Source organism: Elgaria multicarinata, chromosome 10 (genome assembly GCF_023053635.1).
Source record: "Elgaria multicarinata webbii isolate HBS135686 ecotype San Diego chromosome 10, rElgMul1.1.pri, whole genome shotgun sequence".
In the NCBI taxonomy this organism is placed as follows: domain Eukaryota; kingdom Metazoa; phylum Chordata; class Lepidosauria; order Squamata; family Anguidae; genus Elgaria; species Elgaria multicarinata.
In genome coordinates this window covers 22,236,526-22,258,699 of record NC_086180.1, presented here as the reverse complement: position 1 = coordinate 22,258,699, position 22,174 = coordinate 22,236,526, and the positions used below count along the sequence as shown (strand labels likewise).

Genomic DNA, 22,174 nt, shown 5'->3' with positions numbered 1-22,174 from the left:
GGATTTCAAATGGATCCCTTATCACATTAAGGAATTTGAAATATTTATGTGAACATTTGCTAATACCACCCAGTGAAAATGTATTTTCGTAGCTACTTAGAATGCAGCAACTCAACTTTCCTACCAGAAAGGCAAAGGAAGATTTGAAAACCCACATGAGAGCAGTCATGAAAAACTGCATCTAGGGAGCTTTATGAAACCTAAGAACACTTTTCATTGATGCCTCTGCTTGCTAGAAACTACTCTCCAGTTTCCCATCAGTAAAATTCCTATTGGCCCTCCCTACATTCATGGCCCTCCTTTCCTTGTGACTTAGTCTTCAGTACTGATCATCTAATTATTTTCTCATTAATGCTAACATCTCCTTCCTTCAGTCTCCTCTACCTCCAGAGACCTTGCAAACATCTGTTGACCCAGATATGAAGTATGCCACTAAACTAACCTACCTGGGTGCACATCCAAAATCTCTGGATGAAAAAGCTGCTCCCTCAATTGTATTTCATACTTAACCCATCTCCGAGTCTAAAGAAGATACACACAGCATCACTTTTTATAAATGGTGCACCCATATACACATCATAGCAACAACACAAATGGGTGGTGAACATGAAAGGACTGAGCTTCTGCTTGTATGCAGTTTGCCCACAAAAATTATGAGTTTGTACCTGAGGGTTGCTGCTTATCAATGTTTCCAGGCACAAACATTTTTAAATTGGGAATTGGTTCCCACATACTCTATGCAACTTATGAAGCAGCTCTCAGTCTTTCCATCTCCAGGGATCTACCTAGGATTTGTCCATTCAGATGCATAATTTGCCACTAGAAGGTAAGTTTGTTTGGGTACAAATTGCAAACAGACAGAATAACGGGTTCAAGTTAGAGGAAGCCAGATTCCAGCTGGACATCAGGAAAAACTTCCTGACTGTTAGAGCAGTATGACAATGGAATCAGTTGCTGGTGAGGTTGTGGCCTCTCCCACACTAGAGGCCTTCAAGAGGAAGCTGGACAACCATCTGTCAGGGATGCTTGAGGGTGGATTCCTGCATTGAGCAGGGGGTTGGACTCGATGGCCTTGTAGGCCCCTTCCAACTCTGCTATTCTATGATTCTATGATCTAAAAACTTATTTTATTTATTTATTTATTTATTACATTTTTATATCGCCCAATAGCCGAAGCTCTCTGGGCGGTTCACAAAAATTAAAACCATCATAAAACAACCAACAAGTTAAAAACACAAATACAAAATACAATATAAAAAGCACAACCAGGATAAAACCACGCAGCAAAATTGATATAAGGTTAAAATACAGAGTTAAAACAGTATAATTTAAATTTAAGTTAAAATTAAGTGTTAAAATACTGAGTGAATAAAAAGGTCTTCAGCTGGCGACGAAAGGAGTACAGTGTAGGCGCCAGGCAGACCTCTCTGGGGAGCTCATTCCACAACCGGGGTGCCACAGCGGAGAAAGCCCTCCTCCTAATAGCCACCTGCCTCACTTCCTTTGGCAGGGGCTCACGGAGAAGGGCCCCTGAAGATGATCTTAAGGTCCGGGTAGGTACATATGGGAGGAGGCGTACCTTCAAATAACCTGGCCCCAAACCGTTTAGGGCTTTAAATGTCAATACCAGCACTTTGAATCGGGCCTGGACCTGGACTGGCAGCCAATGAAGTTGTAAAAGGACTGGCGTAATGTGATCTCGCCAGCCAGTCCCTGTTAGTAAACGGGCTGCCCTGTTTTGTACCAGCTGAAGCTTCCGGACCGTTTTCAAAGGCAGCCCCACGTATAACGCATTGCAGTAATCCAAACGAGAGGTTATCAGAGCATGGATAACTGTAGCTAGGCTATCACTGTCCAGATAAGGGCGCAGTTGGTATATCAGCCTAAGCTGGTAAAAGGTGCGCTTTGCTACTGAGTTCACCTGTGCCTCAAGTGACAGTTCTGGATCCAAGAGCACCCCCAAACTACGGACCCGATCCTTTAGGGAGAGTGCAACCCCATCCAGGACAGGGCAAACATCACCTCGCCGGACAAATGAACCACCCGCTAACAGTACCTCCGTCTTGTCTGGATTGAGTCTCAGTTTGTTAGCCCTCATCCAGTCCATTACCGTGCCCAGGCACTGGTTCAGAACAGTCACTGCCTCACCTGGGTTTGATGAAAAGGAAAGGTAGAGCTGGGTATCATCCGCATATTGATGACACCTCAGTCCACATCTCCGGATAACCTCCCCCAGTGGCTTCATGTACATGTTAAACAGCATAGGGGATAAAATAGAGCCCTGCGGAACCCCATAGCTTAGGAGCCACGGCACAGAGCAATAATCCCCCAGCACCACCTTCTGGAATTGGCCATCCAAGTAGGAGCGGAACCACTGCAACGCAGTACCTCCAACTCCCAGCTCAGACAACCTATCCAGAAGGATACCATGGTCGATGGTATCGAAGGCCTCTGAGAGGTCTAGGAGAACCAACACTTGAACGATTATAACTTGAATAACGAAAGGAAAACTCTAGAATGGATGCAAAAGGCAACTGAATCAAAAGCCAAGCAAGACAATACGTTTCAATGGGTCTGATTTTTGTTATTTAAATAGGAACTAGATCAGGATTAGAACTGCACTGCATGGGGAGGGATCTTTAATCCCCCCCATGGCAAATATTTGACCTAGAAGCCTTTGCGGCTTGCCTCTGCACCAACCTGCATTATAGGCTACTTTGCCATTTCCCCCCCAAAATAAAGAGTTATTGGTGTTTTACATTTCCCTCATAAATTGCTACATTCTCCTAAGCTATGATTTTCATAAAGAAGCAATGGTATATTAATAAATTTTCCTGAATTAAATTTGAATCACTTTGATTTCAACAGAGGCATTCTAACAGAAGTATAAGTGTTGACATGCTGTGACTTTAAACTGAAGCTTTCACTGACCTAGGGAAAGATGAAATTTTCCCAGTTAAACTCCAGAAAAAAGCAAAATGTGCTTGAGATAAGAAAGTTGAGAGAAAAAGGTAACTGCTTACTAAACAATTGTACATGTTCAACTTATGATGCAAATTAACTGAAGATAAAATATTCTAAAAGTAAATAAACAAATGAGACCTGTGAAGGAGAACCAAGTGGTATCCTGCTTGGGAAACATAAGGAAATGTGCTAAAAAAAAACATGACAAAATATGAAGTAAATATATTCCTCTGAAATAATAGCTAGGAACTTTGAAACAGCAATAACAACAACACTGTTTGTTAACAAAATTTCTGGTTGGAGAAGTGTCACATAAGTGCTAATAAAAAATCATAGAAATATAAAAGCCAAAGCAAACAAACTCCAGGACATTCTACCATTTCTCAGAGAACCAAACACTGGTTCTCACAGGATGCAACACCTGTCCTCAGGAGGATAATGGCACTAGTCATTATTGACTTCCTTACTAGGGCTGTGATCCCCTTCTCCTCGGATCGGAGAAGCAGAAGCGGATCGGGGTGATCCGCCTCTGCTACAGGCGGAGGAGAAGTGAATCGGGGGCTGGAGAAACATGGCGAAGAGAAGCAACCATAAGCGGATTGCTCCTCTTTTCGCAGAGCACTCCGCCCACGATTTTGGATATTTTTGCCCATAGGATTACATTGTGGAAAAGATTAGTGGATAACTTTTTTGTTTTTCATGCTATCTATTTGAAACTCGCTGTGCTTAGAGAGTCATGGGTGGGGGTCATTTTAAGCCTATTTTTAGCACTTTTCATATTGCGGTTTGCTTGCTATTTTTTTTAAAAAAAATAGAGTAAAAAAAGCAGGGGAGGTACCTTTTTGAAGTGCTGAGAGGCAGATTCAACTCCCAATCATGATCACCTGATGAAGCATCCTCCAATCCCAAAGTTGGAGGGGGGGGGGATAAGCAAAATGGGATACTTAGTAACTTGGGATACTAGGAAACTTTTCTTTCTTAGTCTCTGAACAGACTTTTCCCAGTGTTTTTTTTAAACAGTAGCCCCACCAAACGCACAAACACAACCTGAAATCATATACTAAGCAAATAAATAACAGATAGGAAATACAGCACTGCTACCCACCCTAACCTTGGTGAACAACTGAATGGATGTGGTGCAAGGGGATGAGGTCCCCTAGGGCATGTGGATGTGCCCAGTGAACACACTCCTGTCCTTGGAGGGTCATCAGTGGAGAAGCTATGCCTATCATGAGTTGAAGTGTCAGGTAGCTTCTTAAAGACTGTACTTAGGGCCAGTCAAATTGGCACAGTTCCCCCTCCCCCTGGGCACGTCCACTTTCCTCTTACTGGTAAAAGACAGATATAGCCTTTCTAAAAAAATTCTTGTTGTTTATTCAGCAACACTGCTGCTTTTAATTCCACCCCTCCTTTGTTTATTTATTTATTTATTTATTTATTACATTTTATATTTATACACCCCATAGCACAAGCTCTCCTGGCTTTTCCTCTTCAGTGAACTCAGGCTGGCTTTCATTTTGGTTCAACTCCTTGTTGTTGTTGTTGTTTTTGTTATTATTGCTATTAATATTAATTAGTACTACTATTATTAACATTATTATTTTGTAGTTGTTTAATAATGGCTGTGATCACAATGCAGTCAATCAACTCTGAAGCAAGGATCACAAAGCTTTACTCATATCCTCCAAGCCTCCTAGTTATGGGATGCAAAAGAAAAAGTATCTCTCTGTGCTGCTCCCACCTCACAGCGATGGTTTGCATTACTAGCTTTGAAACAATCCTTGGCTCACTTCCTTGTGCCCCCAGAAATGTCTGCTGCCTGCCTGCCTGCCTGCATGCCTTCCCCCCTGGGTGCTGCAGTGGTGGGGCATCTGCCGGGACGGAGTCCCCCATACTAGATCTATGGCATCTCTCTGCCCGCCTCTCTGCCCGCCTGTCCTCCTCCTCTGTGACCGCCTCGCAGGGTTGGTTTGCAATGCATTATGGCTTTGAAACAAGCCATCCTTGGCTCACTGTACTTCTCACTGTACATCTCACTGTACATCTCTCTGTGCTGCTCCCACCTCACAACGATGGTTTGCATTACTAGCTTTGAAACAATCCTTGGCTCACTTCCTTGTGCCCCCAGAAATGTCTGCTCCATGCCTGCCTTCCCGCCTCTGCCTGGGTGCTGTTGTTTTGGGGTATCTGCTGGGACTGACTTCCCCATAGATCTATGGCATATCTCTGCCTGCCTCTCTGCCCGCCTGGTGCCTGGGAGCTGTACTACATGATGGGCTTTGTGGTTCAACCCCACAAGCCTCTGGCATGCTTGCTCCCAGTGCTGCCTGTCCTCCTCTGTGCCTGCCTTGCAGGGATGGTTTGTGTGTGTCTTGCTTTGACTCAGGGGATAAGTCCTTCCTGTGCTCACTTAGACTTTTTGAAGTTCCAAATAAATTTTTCAAGTGTGGAAGAAGATTCATATCCCCAATTCATGGCATGTTGGGGTTTCCTTTGAAATGGCCATAAATAAAGAAAGCCCATTGAGCTGTCTGCAGCTTTAAAAAATCCCTGAGATATTGGGGTGTCAGATTTTCAAAAATCCCCTCAAAATCAGGGGATGCTTGGATTTGCTTGAGGCTTGGCATGCATGTGTATCAGCTGTCACGGTGCCTAATTTGAGGTTTCTAACGTGAAAATTGATGGAGATATCGAAAGGGGAGTGAATTGGGGTTAGGGGTGATGCTTTAAAGGTTAAAAACCCCACCAAAAATCAGGGGATGATGGGATTTGCTTGAAACTTGCCATGAATGTGGATCTAGATGGCATCTGTGAGGGTGCCCGCTTCAAAGTTTTTATCTGTAAAAATGTCAGAGTAAATCCCATTTCTGAAAATGGGGTGTCGGGTTTTCAAAAATCCCCCCAAAATCAGGGGATACTTGGATATGCTTGAGGCTTGGCATGCGTGTGTATACATGGATAAGTTATTATGGTGCCGAGTTTGAGGATTCTAACGTTAACAGAAAAAAAGTTGTAGGAGTTTTTGGATTTCAATGCAAGTCTATGTGGGAAAAAGCGGAGCTCCGATCCGGATCTGGAGCTCCGCAGTGAAGCGGAGCGGACCATAGGCAGAGCGGACCCAATCTGGAAGTTGGGAGTCTCGAAGAGAAGCGGATCGGGGGGTCTGTGCACAGCCCTATTCCCTACTGTGTTTTGCTACAAGCTCAATAAAGCCACAAGGCAAAAATGTTTTTACTTTAAAGGCAATGCTCCTAAAACTAAACAAATCCTTTAAAAATGTATTTTGGTGGCAACAATGGTGATGTATTAATTTTTTTTGGTATTTATTCAATGTTCTTATATCAAATGTGAATCATGTAGACACTGCTTGAGCTTTTAAAGTAAAAGATGAAAAGATGTACCTGATCTCAGAGTCCTCCATTTAAAAACTCTGTGTGATAATACCAAGAATTTTGTAAACTTACAATTCCTTGGTGACACTTTGCTCCTGGAATATGTTATGGGATACATTACCTGCTGATCCATGATCATGCATGGCTGGCTGGGGAATGCTGGGAGTTGTTGGGCTTTTTTTCTTTCTCAATATGCCTAGGTTGTGTCCTCAGTGTGTATTTGTATACACATACATAAATCATGAAACCAGCTTGGATTACAAAGTGAAGGCTCGGCAACAGTGGAGTAGGAGACACGTTTAATAAATATGGCACCATGTCAGAGAAAGCCATACTTTTTGCTGGCTTTTAATCGATTCTATAGAAAGTGATGTTAACAAAACCAAATAAAGTACAGGCTCATTTAACTGAATGGCTTGGGAGGCATCCAAGCCATTCAGCAATGCAGCAGTGCAGATAAAGAGGCATACTCTGTGTGACACATTTGATAGGTAACTGAATGCACAATCTTAATGTGAAGACAAATGATCACTTAGCATGGGGCACACTGACGGCTGAAGTGAGACTGACATTACAGAAATGTTAAGCTGGCTTTGCAGAACATACACTAAGGAGCAGGTTATAAACAGTGGATTCTGGTAACAAAGAATTCTAGATAACAAAGCCTGGAGAATGGTGACTCTGTTACATATTTATCTCTTATGTTAAACCAGAAAGGAAGATTGTACCAGCCTGTAAGGGAAGCCTTCCAGAGCCTGGTGTCTCCCAGATGTTTTGGACTCAAATTCCCAGCATTCCTGAATGCTGGCTAGGGAGTTGAAAGATTTCTCTATACCAAGACAGGCTACAGGGTAGGATTTGTTTTAACTGTTTTTTTACTGCTTTTAAATTATATATCGTTTTAACTTGGTTTATGGTTTAATTTGTTTTTAGATGTGTATATTTATTGTTTTTATACTGTGTGCTTTTATCTGAACGCCGCCCTGAGATCTTATTGATATAGGGCGGGATATAAATGTTTTAAGTAAATAAATAAATAAATAAATTTCCTATTTCATTCATTTATTTTATTTATTTACAACATTTATATTAGTGGTGGGCCAAATCCTTCTCCCCCTATTTTTGGGAACTTTCTTTCTCCCTGAGAAAGAAGCATTGTTTTTTCTGCCTCTTTCGCAATGAGGGAAGAAATTGGAAAATTTTCTCCTCGAGGAGACAGACAGTTTCCACATATTTTGTTTTTTAAAAGTGTAGCCAGTTCCTATTTTTCAGTTTTTCAAAAAACACCCCCTGTTCCCTCAGCATTTGGAGGAGGCCAGTAGTTTTTAGTGAATGCCTATTGGAGGCCATGTGACTTTGCCCTCTCCAATAAGCACTCAGGAAGAACTCCTGGGCTCCTGAAAATGCCAGGGGTGTTTTTAAAGAAATAAAAAGAAAGAAAGAAGACTCTTCAACTACTGGCTACATTTGAAAAGGTATGTGGAAAACCTATCCCCTCCCCAAGGAGAAAATTCTCTCCTCTCGCAGGCTCTTTCGCCTGAGTTTTCATTCCCCCCGCCCCATGAAATGTTCCTTCAGCAAAGGAGTTACATGTTGAAAAGGACCACTCCTGACAATAGCCAAGCTGCTGCATTCTGCTCTAGCAGTAATTGCAGTAATCCAGCCTTGAGGGTCCTAATGCCCATACCATTGTGGCCACGTTATCCTGTCCATGAAAGGCAGTAGCTGGTGAACCAGCCAAAGCTGGTAAAAGACATTCTGAGTCGCCATAGCCACTTGGGCCTCCAGCAGCAGTGATGGATCTTGAAGTAAACCTAGAATACAGACCTGATCTTTCAGAAGGAAGGCAACCCCATTCAGAACATACAATGAGCCGAGAGCATGGAACCACTTGCCAGGATTTCCCATTCATTAACTAATGCTCATCTGTTTCAATGGCAAACAGTGCTAGTTGCGAAATTATGCCAAACAGTGATTTGCACAGGGTGGCCGCTTATGCATCACCAAAAAAGAGGACACCAATTTGTATAAAGCTTCCTTATGCAAATATATATGTATAGGTAGAAATAATAACTATTATTTAAATAGAAATACAAGACATCTCACCATAGTGGAGAGACTGACTAGATGTTGTGTCTGTCTGTTCAGTCTGCTGTCCAGGTGCTAACTATTGATGGGAAACATCAAACCTCCTGCTCCCCCTCCTCATAGTTATTTGATATTCAATCAGACTTGTAGAGCACAGCCCATCCAATAGAGAACACCTTCAAATAGAGGACTGTCCTCCATAAAGTAGGACATCTAGTAGGTTTGCACTACTATAGTTGATACCCAACCCGTAATTGGGATGTTCAGATGTGTAGACAAATAAGAACATAAGAAGAGCCATGCTGGATCAGACCAAGCACTAGTCCAGCACTCTGTTCACACAGTGGTCAACCAGCTGTTGACCAGGAACCCACAAGCAGGGCATGGGTCCTACAGCATCATCCGGCCTTTGTTCCCCAGGAACTGGTGTGTATAGGCTTACTGCCTCTGGTAATGGAAGTAGCACACAGTCATCAGGACTAGAAGCCATTGCTAACCTTCTCCTGCAGGAATTTATCCAATTCCCCTTTAAAGCCACCCAAATCTGTGGTCATTCTTACATCTTGTGGAAGTGAATTCCATAGTTTAAGTATGTGCGGAGTGCAGAAGTACTTCCTTTTATCTGACCTGAAACTCCCACCAATCAGCTTCATGGGATGACCAAGGGTTCTAGTAATGGGAGAGGGAAATATTGGCTGCTCCTCTACTTCCCTGTAATTTCTAGGGGCTCTGTCCTTCAGAGATGGAACAACAGCTATCACTATGGTCTGTCAGTTTGGACATCGAGCCCTATACTTTTTTACCATTAACCAACGTTTGCAAACTCACTTCAAACCATGGTTTCTGATTCTGGTTTGCAAGCCAGTCATAAACCACAGATTGTCCGTTCAGACATCACACCAAACTACTCTCAAGCTTTTTTAACCACACACAAAAAAATGGTACTTGTTCTTGTTTCTATGTCTGCAAACTTCCCAAATCTTGAAGGAGGAGCTGAAGGGAGCCTGCTTCCTCCTCTCTGCCAGAAAGAACATGAAGCAAAATCATGAAGTTGTCCTGGAACTGCATGGTCAAAGGGAAGCCCATTCTGGCCTCTGCTATTACCCAGGGGACCAAGTGCCACTGGGATGTTGCACCCCCTGCCTATCAAGAAGAACATTGTAGCAAAGAAAAGAAAGTCCGGCTTCATCCCATGGCCAGAGAAGGAGAAACTGCAGAGAGCTTGCTTCTCCCCTCCTTGCCAGAAAGATCATCCAGCCTCAACTACCATTTCCCACAGAATACAGAGTTAAATGAACATTGCTCTGGTCCCATTGATGGGCCCCAAGGACTAAGGGCTTTGGGGTTGTGTTGGGTTTCTTGTTTTTTTTTGGGTTTTTTTTTGTATTATTATAGCTTTTTGTAAACCACTTTATTTATTTATTGCATTTATATCCCACCTTTTTTCCTCCAAGGAACCCAAGGTGGAGTACATAATCCTCCTCCTCCTCCTCCTCCTCCTCCTCCTCCTCTCCATTTTATCCTCACAACAACAACCCTGTGAGGTAGGTTGGACTGAGAATCTGCAACTGGCTCAAAGTCACCCAGTGACCTTCCATGGCCAAGAGGGGACTAGAACCCGGATCTCCCGACTCCCAGTCCTACACTTTAGTCACTACACCACACTGGCTCTCAAGAATTATTTGATAAATAAAAAATAAATAAAATGTCTCTCATGAGCCACAGGGAGTCAAATGAACACTTCAAAAACACCACAATCATCATGGACATTGTTCAGAAAAGACTTGTGATAGGTATGTATATATGCCACCAATAGAGCAAGCATACAAGCCTTTTTGCAAGACATAATTCAGATCAGTTGCTATGAATGCTGCTTACACAACCCAAATGCAGAAATTGCTTTTTGTTGTTGCTGTTGAGCCGTTGTCTGGACTGACAGAGCTGACTGGATACACACAGAAAAGTGAATACAAATAGAGGCGGTAGCCGGAATGAGGCATAATCATTGTGACATAATGAGGCACAACCATTATGATGGCGGCACAAAGGCAAATTCAGGAAAGCAACTATATCATTCTTTTGCACGTCTTAACCCCAAACACTTAGCAACAGGGTGAGTAAAAAGAGGTTTGGAACACACAGGACTGCACGCTTCATGCAAACCTTCACTGAGGGCCCAAACAAACATTAATATAAGTCTGTGTCTAGCAGCTATATCTTGTGTGTGTGTGTGTGGTGATTTTTACTCTAGAACAGGCCCAGGGCTTCCAATCCAGATTGGGACTCTAGCATGAGGTGGGGAAGAATAGGGGTGCTTTTAAGATCTGGTTTGGGGCCCCTGGACCTACTCTAAAGTAAAAATGAAAAACAAAACAAAACATCACATACTGGCTAAATAAGGATTAAAGGTTTGTTTTCGCCTTCAAGCTGGATCTTTGGAGGTTTGAATATCATTGTACTTTATTCCCTCATATATTTTCCCTGTTTAGCAACATGTAGATATACAAAAAGGAGTATTAAAATATAATGATGAAGATCTTTCCAGACCCATGTAGAAGATAAGAAAGATTAGGGCTGGAGAGAGGTGTGGGGCTGGGCTTGCAGAAACCACAATGGTGGGATTAGTCACATAGTGTAAAGAATGCCTGGATAGGGCTCGTTTGTGAACGACAGAGACTGTGACATTACGTTGGTGTTCTGTAGCAAAGTAATAGGGGATAGCAGTGGTATGGAAGTACAGTTATGTGTCTTTAAGGCAAAGCAGAAAAATGCATGTCCCCACTTGTCTGTATTGTTTGTGGGTGAGGGGGTGTCACTAGAAGAGCCCCCCTCTTGGGAAACAAAGAGCCAAAACTTACATTTCTTTAAACATGTGTCTAGCAACTGTCTTCTTTTCATTTTCACTCTAGAGTACATGCAGGAGACCCCCAATCCAGAACATAAAAGCCCCCTACCCACCCCCACTTGGGTCCCAATCCAGATTTGGGGCCCTTTGCCAACTCTAGAATAAAAATGAGAGGGGAAAGATGTAACTGCTAGATACACATATAAAGTAATGTCTGTTTTGGTTCTAAGTCTGGAGTTTGTAGTGAGTCCTGTGTAGCTCTCTCATAAACCTTCATTTAATCTGGTGGCCCTTGGGTCACCAAATTAGTCAAAAGTGAGTATTGCTCAGCTGAGCTATTTCTTTGTTGCTTCAGACACCAGGCAGGTTATTGTTCCCTTCGCCCTTTACCTGGGAGGCCAGGAAAAGAAAATGCTCTACTCTAATCTAAATCAATGGCTTTATCAGATAAGAAGCTGGACTAGCTCAACTGTTAAGTCTGGCCCAGAAAATGTTAAACCAATTCTTGGATTCTAGCAAAAGATCTATATTAACCCACAACCCAGCTGTGTTAATCTGCTTCACAGATGTGTTCTGTTATTGCCCCCTACTTCTACATTTCTTCATGTAACAACTATTTCACATTTCTGTTTTAGAGAAAACCTCGAAGAAAGGCAGATGTGACAAGCAATAAAATGGCAGGCATCTGCTGATGTCTTTTCTCCTAGTGTAAACCAAATAGATGTCTTATAGTCTCCACATCCTCCCACAAACATTACCTTTGTGAGAATACATCTCTGTAGGGACTACCATGTTGAAGGGCAATTCCATACCCTCGATCTGCAATTGTATTTCCAACAGTATAGAAGGAACAATCTGGGTCATTCAGAGCAACATATTCCAAAACTGCTGCATCCCATACGAAGGCATAATTCCCATATTTGACCTGAAACAAAAAAAAGGGAAACAAATGCTCAGATTTTCCTTTGGAAGTTCCACAAAGAGGCAGTATGAACAGAAACAGTATTCTCTGAAAGCTATTTGTAGGGTGGGAGCAAATATTTTCCTAATATAGCCTTCCCCAGCCTGGTGCCCTCCAGAGGTTTTGGACTACAATTCAAATCAGCCCCAGCATGAATAATGGTCAGGAATGATGGGAGTCATAATGCAAAGCATATGATGGGCTCTTGGTTGGGGAAGACTGTATTAGCACTATTTTCAGTTCATATAAATATGAGAAGATATACATGCCTGAAGCTCACGGTAATCCAGAAAACATATTTATTTGTTTCATTTATATTCTACCTTTCTTTCATGAAGGAACTTAAGGTGATGTACCTAGGGCTGCTTGGGGGAAGGAGTCTCCCATCCAGGAACTGAGCAGAATTAAATCTTCTTAGCTTCAGTAAGATGGCTGTATCGTGTGCCTTCAGACCAATTGCTAGGACCATACAAAGGAACTTACAATCACCATCTCAAGTTCTGAAGGGTATCTTCAGGAATAATGGGAGTATAGGAAGCACTTAATAGGGATATCTGAGAAATCCATTTGGTGATGGTGGGCTGAATTTTGACAAGTTTTCCTAGGTTTTATTGTGGTTTTAATTTTTGTGAACCGCCCAGAGAGCTTTGGCTATTGGGCGGTATAAAAATCTAATAAATAAATTAAATAAATAAATAAATAAATAGGTTTGCTCCCTGGGCATCATTCTGGTTCCTGCTGTGGCCTGCAGTGAGTCAGGCCAGTTTTTGGATTTTCTGGGCACTTTGCACATTTTCCCCAGCAGATTCTGAAATTTGCACAAATTTCTGAGCAATTTGCACAAATTATGGCTGAATTTGTGAAAATTGCTTAGAAATTTGCACAAATTGCCCAGAAATTTGTGCAAATTGTAGAATCTGCAAAAAAAAAATGCACAAAAACTGTTCCTGGTGATTGCGGAAAAACCCACTGCTAGCTTGCAAATGCAAATGGCTGCAAAATTCCATCAAATCACCAAAAGGAACCGGATCACCCTGTGACAGACATTCCTAGATCCCACATCGAACAGCCTTGAGGATGGATTACAAAGGCCTTGAGGATGGATTACAAAGAAGACATGCCAGAACTCCTGTCCCTATCAAAACCAGCAGCCCCATGCTGAGTTCCCATTTCACTTTGAAAATGACCGTAACATCTAGTTCAGCTTAATCCCATGTCCTGGTTTTATTCCTATTTTTAGCTGTTGTTGGAAAAGTTGGGGAAGCACACATCATAATAATATCAGGAAGTGAGATATGTTGAACTAGGTTATTATGGAGGGGAGTGAGGAACCTGACACGCAGCTTCCATTTTCAGTAATAACCCAGTGTCCGATATAATATGTAGTTCTGTCTTTAGACTCAAACCCAATTTCCCACTGAAAAATTGTGGAAGAATGAGAAAATTAGCCGATAGTCAAACACTGGGCCATCTTCTTCCACCAGGACCATCTTCCTCCATTGTCTCAGCACCTGCTATTCCCCAGCTGTGTACATGTAAGTTCTGCTCTTCCATTAAGTGAATTCATCAGACATTCGACTATTGAGACTGCCAGCTCAATTTGCTGCACACTGCCTGTTCTCTGGCTGCCTGGAGAAGTCATGTTGCTTTTTCTCCCTGGCCCCACACAGCATTTTCCCTGCAATACTCAGACCAATTACACTGTCTCCAAAGGAAAGTGGAAGCAAACTCATTAAATGTACAGAGTCAACAAGGAATAAATATGTAACAGCTAAGTATAAAATAAACAATACAAAACAGGCTGTCTGGGGCCAGGCAAACCTAACGGGAATTAAAAAGAACCCCAAATAGAATATTAAATTACACTCTATCATTATATCACTTAGATTACAACTTGATGTTATAGATGATATTTGCAGAATATGTTTACGTGCAGGAGTTACTGAAGCTAAGCAGACGAAGCCAGGTCCTAATTTCTGAGCTGTAATGCACGAGAGGCACTTTCATTTGGGATGCTTTATTCTCTCCCCCCATTGCCACCTCAAAAAGCATAATCCATCTTTTCTGGAGTAAACAAAGCAAGCCTGGAGAGAAACAAGGTTTTCTTCATGGCTCTTTAGAACTGAAGAAGTATTAGTTAGGAAGATATAGGAGCAGACATGAGGAGGGCACGTTGTGTGGCTTTTTACTAGCCTCGGGCGCTAAAACATGTACTCTGGATTAAACTATCAACAGGCTCAACTCTGATGCTATCGATTTATGGATTGCAGAAGAAGGTTGGCCTTAGACACTTTGCTGACCTGGACTGGGGCCATCTCAAGGCATTTTGATGTGTGAGGCAAAGGACAAGATGGCACTGCTCACTATTTCATGTACAGAAGCTGAATGGACTGGTAGTTGAATCTTCAACTGCATCCATCACAGTTGACGGCAGCAGGCTAGCTTAGTAGGCACACGTAGCTCTGCCCTTCCAACCCTTCATGATTCTCTTTGACCCCCTCTGTGACATCTAGCACCTGAGGCAGCCATTTCATATTTCATCTGTCGACGCTTAGTGCTGGCCTACCTTATAGGACACTCATGAGGATTATTGAGATAAGTTACCTGAAGTGATTTGAGAATGTTTCACAAGAACGTAGTGTAAATGCTAAGTGGTATTATGGGCACAACAATAGTGGCTATGAAAAAGAAATCAATTCTTTTTAAGAACGTAAGAACATAAGAGGTGTCTTGCTGGATCAGACGAAGGGTCCATATAGTCCAGTGCTCTGTTCACACAGTGGCCAACCAGCTGTCGACCTTAGACCAACAAAGCAGGACATGGTGCAACAGTACCCTTCCACCCATGTTCCCCAAAAATTGGTGCACACAGGCTTACTGCCTTGAATATTGGGTTGCACACAACCATCAGGACTTGTAGCCATTGATTGCCCTCTCCTACAGGATTTTATCCAACCCCCTTTTAAAGCCATCCAAATTGGTGGCCATTACTACATTTTGTGGTAGTTTAACTATGTGCTGTGTGAAGAAGCATTTCCTTTAATTTGTCCTAATTTATTTATTCAGTGCCCTCAATGCACATGGTGCTGTACATAGTAAAACAATAAAACAGCAACACCCTGCCACATAGGCTTACATTCTGATAAAATCACAAGTAAACAACAAGAAAGAGAAGGGAATGAGCCAAACATACACAGGGGACAATAAAACTAACAACATTATAAAACAGGAAGGTCAAACTAAAGCACTGGAAGCTTTGGAAAAAAGAAAAGTTTTCAGTTGAGCTTTAATGACTGTAATTGAAGTCGTGGTCCATAACTGCTCTGGAAGAGAATTCCAGGCCTAGGGGGCAGCGAGAGAAAATGGACAAAGCTGAGCAAGGGAAGTATTTACACAGCAATAATATTAAAAGCATGGAGAATAGGGCAACTGGACCAACAGCTGGTAGGAATAATTGTATTGGCAAAACTTCATGATTTTAATTTTTGTGAACTGCCCAGAGAGCTTCGGCTATTGGGCAGTATAAAAATGTAATAAATAAATAAATAAATAAACACTGGTCACTCCTGCCTGATTCCTGAGGTTGGCTCTAGGATCTGCCTTAAGTTGATGGCAGAGGCTGGATCCAGCATCTCAGAAAGTGTCTGCTCAAGTTTTGGGGATTCCCTGCTCACCACAGCTCACCCCATTCAGCAGCCCCCCCTGACCATGTGTGCAGCATTTGTGGGGGGACTGGAGAGGCTGCTGTGGGGAGAAGTGGGGTGGGGAAGACCTCTTCCACCAGCCCAGTTGCACATACCTACATCTGGATTCAACCCATAGTGCTTTTACTTATCTACCTTGTCTAGTGCTAAATTTTAGTTAGCAAATGAAGAGAGTTCCCTTCTGCAAACACTTCCCTCCTTTCAGATATGCCTCATATCAGAGGGCTTAGAGACGGAGCTGGCAAAAGCACAACCAAGTGCTGATTCCTCTAAAACTGGTGTGTTTTTTTGCCAGTGGTTGTTACTTATTTATTTCCTCTAGTCTTACCCCACTTTTCAGACAGTTAATTGTTTCCTAGAACAGCTCACATCAATAAAGACAAGACAAGAAATTGAGGCCCTGACCTCAGGCTTACAAACTAAGAACATAAGAACACAAGAAGACCCATGATGGACCAGACCAAGAGTCCATCTAATCCAGCACTCTGTTCACACAGTGGCCAACCAGCTGCTCACAGGAAACCCATAATTTATTTATTTATTACACTTATATACCGCCCCCATAGCCAGAGCTCTCTGAGCGGTTTACAGAAATTCTAAAATTGAGATAAAAACAAGTATACAAAATTTAAAAATTTTAAACACAGAACATACTCACAAAAAGCATTAAAACGGTTAAAAAACTAAACATGTGGGTGATTAAGATGTGCTGCCATATGCCTGGGCAAAGAGGAAAGTCTTAACCTGGCACTGGAAAGATAGCAGCAGGACATGGTGCAACAGCACCCTCCCACCTATGTTCCCCAACATCTAGTTTATACAGGCTTACTGCCTCTGATACTGGGGGTTGCACTTAGCTATCAGGACTAGTAGCCGTTGATAGCCTCCAGGAATTTATCCAACCCCCTTTTAAAGCCATCCAAATTGGTGGCCATCACTACTTCTTTTGGTAGGGAGTTCCGTAGTTTAACTATGCGCTGTGTGTAGAAGTACTTCCTTTTATCTGTCCTGAATCTCCCACCAAACAGCTGCATGGGATGTCCCCAGTTCAAGTATTATGAGAGAGGGGGAAAATGTCTCCCTTTCCACATTCTCCACAGCATGCATAATTTTGTACACCTCTATGTGCAAATGAGATATCAGAAAATATATCATCAATGATGAACATGGTTGTCATCAGTGGAAGCTGGTGGCTACTATTTCAGTGGTGCTGTGAATTTGCTCTGGGTTTCAGTCAGAATGCTAAAGGAGCTGTCCACAGTGATGAACCCACTTTGGTTATAGGTATGAAAGCTGAGCATATATACAGCCCATGGGTGTATATATGCAATGAGTGCCTGACATCTGTTGATGCCATTTTGGGTACTGATACTGCTATTGGTTTAATTGCGCTGATGTCATAGAGGTACCATTATTAGCTTAGCTGCTCCGATGTCACAGAGGGGCTGGGAAACCTTAGGCCATGCTGATGAGTGCTAAGAGGGGAATGAGAGTGCTACGAGGAGAACTAAGATGTTAAATTCCAAGGTCCATGAGCTTGCTTTGTTAAGTCAAATTGCAGACATATCGCTTAAATACCTTGGTCTTTCGAATGACACTTTAGACCCTTAGGGAACTCTGGTTGCTTACGGCATTTTTAGAAATAAAAAGAGCTGAAGAAGATGAACTTACGTTCTCTTCCAGCAACTTGTTACGAGAAGAAAACCTGCTCGAGATAGGATTCAATCATTCTAATATCACTCACTGCTCATGGCAGATTTGTATTCCTGAATTCTACATTTCCACATCATTATGTTGCCATTTCATGTGGAGATAATAGCATTTCAGGGTGGCAGCAAATTGGAATGCAGGGCACACACTACCTCCACAGCACAGGGGAGCAGCAAAGCGCGAACGGCATGAAGGAAGCATATTGTCATTCAGCGGGAATCATGACTTTCCAGTCAATCAGGGTAGAAAGTATTAGCACTACAAACTGTACCCTTAGTCTCTCCATCGCACTTTGCTAGCATTAATGCATCTGCTACCGCCAGGGAGAGGCTGCACAAAAAGAAGGGAAAATGCCTGAGCATATGATGAAAATCCCCCACTCAATATTACAAACCAAAGCAGAGAGTGGCTGAGTTCATAAGGCCATCTGCGCTTCTACGTTAATCTGGAAATAAGGTAGCAGATTGATGGTCCTCCCCAAAACACAACTCTCTGTTGTTGTTGGATTTTGTCTCAGGTAATTTGGTAAGAGTTGCTATAATATTGGGATATGGTGTAGAGGTTGGAGTGTTGGACTAGGGATCAGAAGATCTTGGGTGATTTTGGACCAATCAAGGACAGCCTAACCTACCTCACAGGATTGTTGTGAGGATAAAATGTAGAAGAGGCAGCTTTCATGAGGTTCCTTGAAAGAGGAAGAAAGGTGGGATATAAATCAGTCAATCAAGAAAATAAGCCCATCCCTGCTTGCAGGCTTACAATCTAAAAATGACACGTAAGGAAAAGAGGATGGAGAGGAAAAGGGGGAAAATAGGTTTTCAGTTGGGCTTGTGGAATAGTCCAGCTTCACTTCTCAACCCCTGGGAGGGCCCTGATGTTCTGTCATCATGCTCCTATCTCCCTTGCTGCTGCTGCTTCTCCACAGGGAGGTTGGTGTCTGTTAGCTCTGAGGAGTGGTGGGAGGGAGAGGGAAAGTCCAAATGGAGCAAGGCCCTGATGTTTCCTCAGCCTGCTCCTGCCTCCTGTCACACCTTTTTTTTTTTGGCAGGGAGAGAAACAATCCCCCAAAATAGGGGGCAGGATTTGGCACAACACTAGTAAAGACTCATGTCGAAATGCGTTGGGAACACAACCAGGGCAGCTGTCTTTTAGTGATTTTGGTTTCCAGGCTTGCAGCTGTTTTTCTGATCCCTATTGGTATTAGTGTAAGGACATAGCACCAAATTTCAGATTTAGCTGTGAACCCAGACACAAGGTTTAATACGTGCCATTTCACCAGGCAAGGTATTGGTTTCACTTTGCCAGATTTGGAGACTGGTCATAATACACACCCACCCCACTATGTGAATTTTGCAAATATTTGCAAGAACCAAGTTTCTCTATGTGATATTAGGTGATCCTTCAGTAATCCCTATAAATCAACCCCACTTTAACCAGAGAGAAATGCCCACTTCAGCTGTAAGAGATCTATGCTCCTTGGTTTTTAATCTCACTTTTATGTTGCTCAGATACAGCAATGTGCTGCTGATGAAACCAGAGCTCTCATTCCAGAGTCATATTCACAGATATAACATTAAAGATAATAACCTCAAGTGACAATGTGAAGTTGACCTCATAGCATAACACGTGCAACCTACCGAACACATGCTGCTTCTGCTGCTGCACAACTTCTATTTACTGAAATAAATGGAAGCTGAGCAGTGACAGAGCCTGGTAGATGGCTCACAAGGCTTTTCTTTGGAAAAAGCATGTCTTTTTCTAAGCCTTCCAATGCGTCACCACCACCAAGTGCTAAAAGGATGCAGGTCTGAGTGATCGCTTACATTCACTTGAAATGCAGGTTGCTTACCTGTAACTGTAGTTCTTCGAGTGGTCATCTATGCATTCACACATATGGGCTTTGCGCCTGCGCAGAGACCAGACCGGAACCTTCTATAGCTGAGTGGAACGTTTTTGGCGGGAACCCCTCCCCCACGCTACCGTGCATGTCCATGGGGTTCCCGCCCTTACCTCAGTTTACAGGAGTCCGACATTGTGCCCCCATAAACATGAGTGTAAATAAAATACAAGTACATTCCACATATAACTGTGTCATTTATAAGTCTCACACCACCAAGTGGGGATGGTGGGTGGGTTGTGTGAATGCATAGATGACCACTCGAAGAACTACAGTTACAGGTAAGCAACCTGCATTTCTTCTTCGTGGTCTCTATGCATCACACATATGGGCGAGTAGCAAGCTGACATATATTTGGAGGTGGGTTGGTGCATCATCTGAAGATCTCCGAGAGCACTGTCCTTCAAATGAGCAGTCCTGCCTCGCACGGGTGCCCAAACTGTAGTGCCTAACAAACGTGGATGGAGTGGACCACGTTGCAGCTCTACAGACTTCTGTCAAAGGAACACCTTTGCCGAGAACCACAGATGTTGTGACGGCTCTGGTAGAATGAGCTGTCACAGGTTTCACCAGTTCTAGTTTAGAGATAGAGTAGGCAAGTTCAATTGTCTCTACAATCCAGCGTGACAGACGCCGGTATGAAACAGGGAGTCCCTTATAAGGCTCCCCATAACAAATAAACAATTGCTTTGTTTTTCTAAAATTCCCTGTCCTAGCCTTGTAAAAGGCAAGAGTTCTCCTTACATCAAGTGTATGTAAAGCAGACTCTACAGGTGATGTAGGATTCGGAAAGAAAGCTGGTAGAGTGATATATTGGGACAGATGAAAAGTTGACACTACCTTAGGCAAGAAGGCAGGGTCTGTGCGTAACACAACCTTATCTTTGTGAAAGATAGTGTAAGGAGCAACTATCTTGAGAGCTCTAAGCTCACTTGCACGTCTTGCAAAAGTGATGGCTACTAAAAAGACAGTATTGAATGTTAGAAGCCTAAGGTCAGATAAGGCCATGGGCTCGAAGGGCTTCTTTGTCAATGCCTGTAACACCACTGATAGGCTCCATGGTGGAACGATACTCTTTACTGTCGGTATCATATTTTTAAGCCCTTTTAAAAATTTCCTCGATGTTGGATGCACAAAAGGTGTAAAACCAATCATGCCTCGATGAAAGACGTAATAGCTGCTAAGTGAACTCTGATGGAAGTGAGTTCGAGTCCCTGCTGATAAAGTGTCAGTAGGTATTAGAGGATTAACGCCAAAGGGCAAGATTCAGGTGCTTGATCGTTTTCCAAGGCAAAAGTTTGAAATCTTTGCCACTTTGCTGCATAAGATTTTCTTGTTGAAGGCTTTAGTGATGCCAATAATATATGGTCTACAGTTAAATCTTTGATACGAGAGGAGGAGTGGATGATATCCTCCATGCCGTCATCTTGACGGTCGACGGGTTTGCGTGTCGAACCCTGCCCTGATGTCGAGACAACTGTCGGTATCGGCGGGAGTCTGATGTAATTCCCGTCCGACAGTCGAAGGGCGTGGAGAACCACGTCTGTCGAGGCCACCACGGTGTGATAAGGATGCAGTCCGACCTGTCCGACTGGATTTTGGCCAGCACCTTCGTCAACAGTGGAAACAGAGGAAAGATGTAAAGAAGATTTCCTTTCCAGGTTCTGGTGAAAGCATCTCCTAGCGAGTGCTTTCCTCTTCCTGCTCTGCTGCAGAACCTGGAACAAGCTGCGTTTTCTTCGGTAGCGAAGACATCGACAGCAGGGAGGCTCCAGTACCGAAAGAGAACGTCTCTTACTTCGGTATCGAGCTCCCATTCGTGGTCGACGTGGAAAGACCTGCTGAGGGCGTCCGCGAAGATGTTTTCATTGCCCGCTACATGGGTCGCCGTCAGGTGAGTATTTCTCTTTATGCACCAGTTCCAAATCCTGAGTGCCGATCGATTCAGAGGATGAGACCTTGTCCCACCTTGTTTGTTGATGTACGCCACCACCGTGGTGTTGTCTGTCGCGATCAGGACGTTTAGGCCCTCGATCAATTGTGAAAAAGTTCTTATTGCATTCTCAACCGCTAGCAGTGGTAGATATGATGTTCCCTCTGGGAAGGAGGCCAACGGCCCTGAGCTGTGAGGGAGTCGCAGTGTGCTCCCCATCCGATCAACGATGCATCCGTCGTGATCGTTACCGAAGGAGTGTTTTGTTGGAACGAAACCCCTTCTAGGAGCGTCGACATCGAAAACCACTATTTCAGAGATGCCCTTACTTGCGTCAGGATCGACAGGTAAGCTCACCGGGCATCGTGTCGAAGATCGAAAATTCTTAAAACCCAGGCTTGCAATATTCTCATTCTGAGTCTTGCAAACCTGATGACTGCATCAAGCCTAATAGCCTCTGAATTGTCCATGCCGAAACTTTTCGGCGGCTCTCGGTATCGATGGCTAACTGCTGTAAGGTGTTCGCTCTGGTCGACGGTAAGTATGCTCTCCCATCTCGAGACGACAGAGTTACCCCTATAAAGTCGAGCTTCTGATGTGGGGTCAAGATGGATTTCTCCTCGTTGACCCACAAACCCAACAAGTCCAACAGGTTGAGGGTGGTTGAAATGTCCTTCTGG

The 22,174-nt window shown here is 43.2% G+C and overlaps 1 protein-coding gene across 1 annotated transcript in view; it reads right to left on the bottom strand.

Annotated features, from left to right (window-relative positions):
- Window positions 1–22,174, bottom strand: part of GRID2 (glutamate ionotropic receptor delta type subunit 2) — a 1,050,481-nt gene that overhangs the window by 97,566 nt on the left and 930,741 nt on the right. The window contains exon 14 of the mRNA XM_063135400.1: window positions 12,048–12,214. Within this exon, the coding sequence (XP_062991470.1) occupies window positions 12,048–12,214 (167 nt within the window). The remainder of the gene's footprint in view (window positions 1–12,047; window positions 12,215–22,174) is intronic.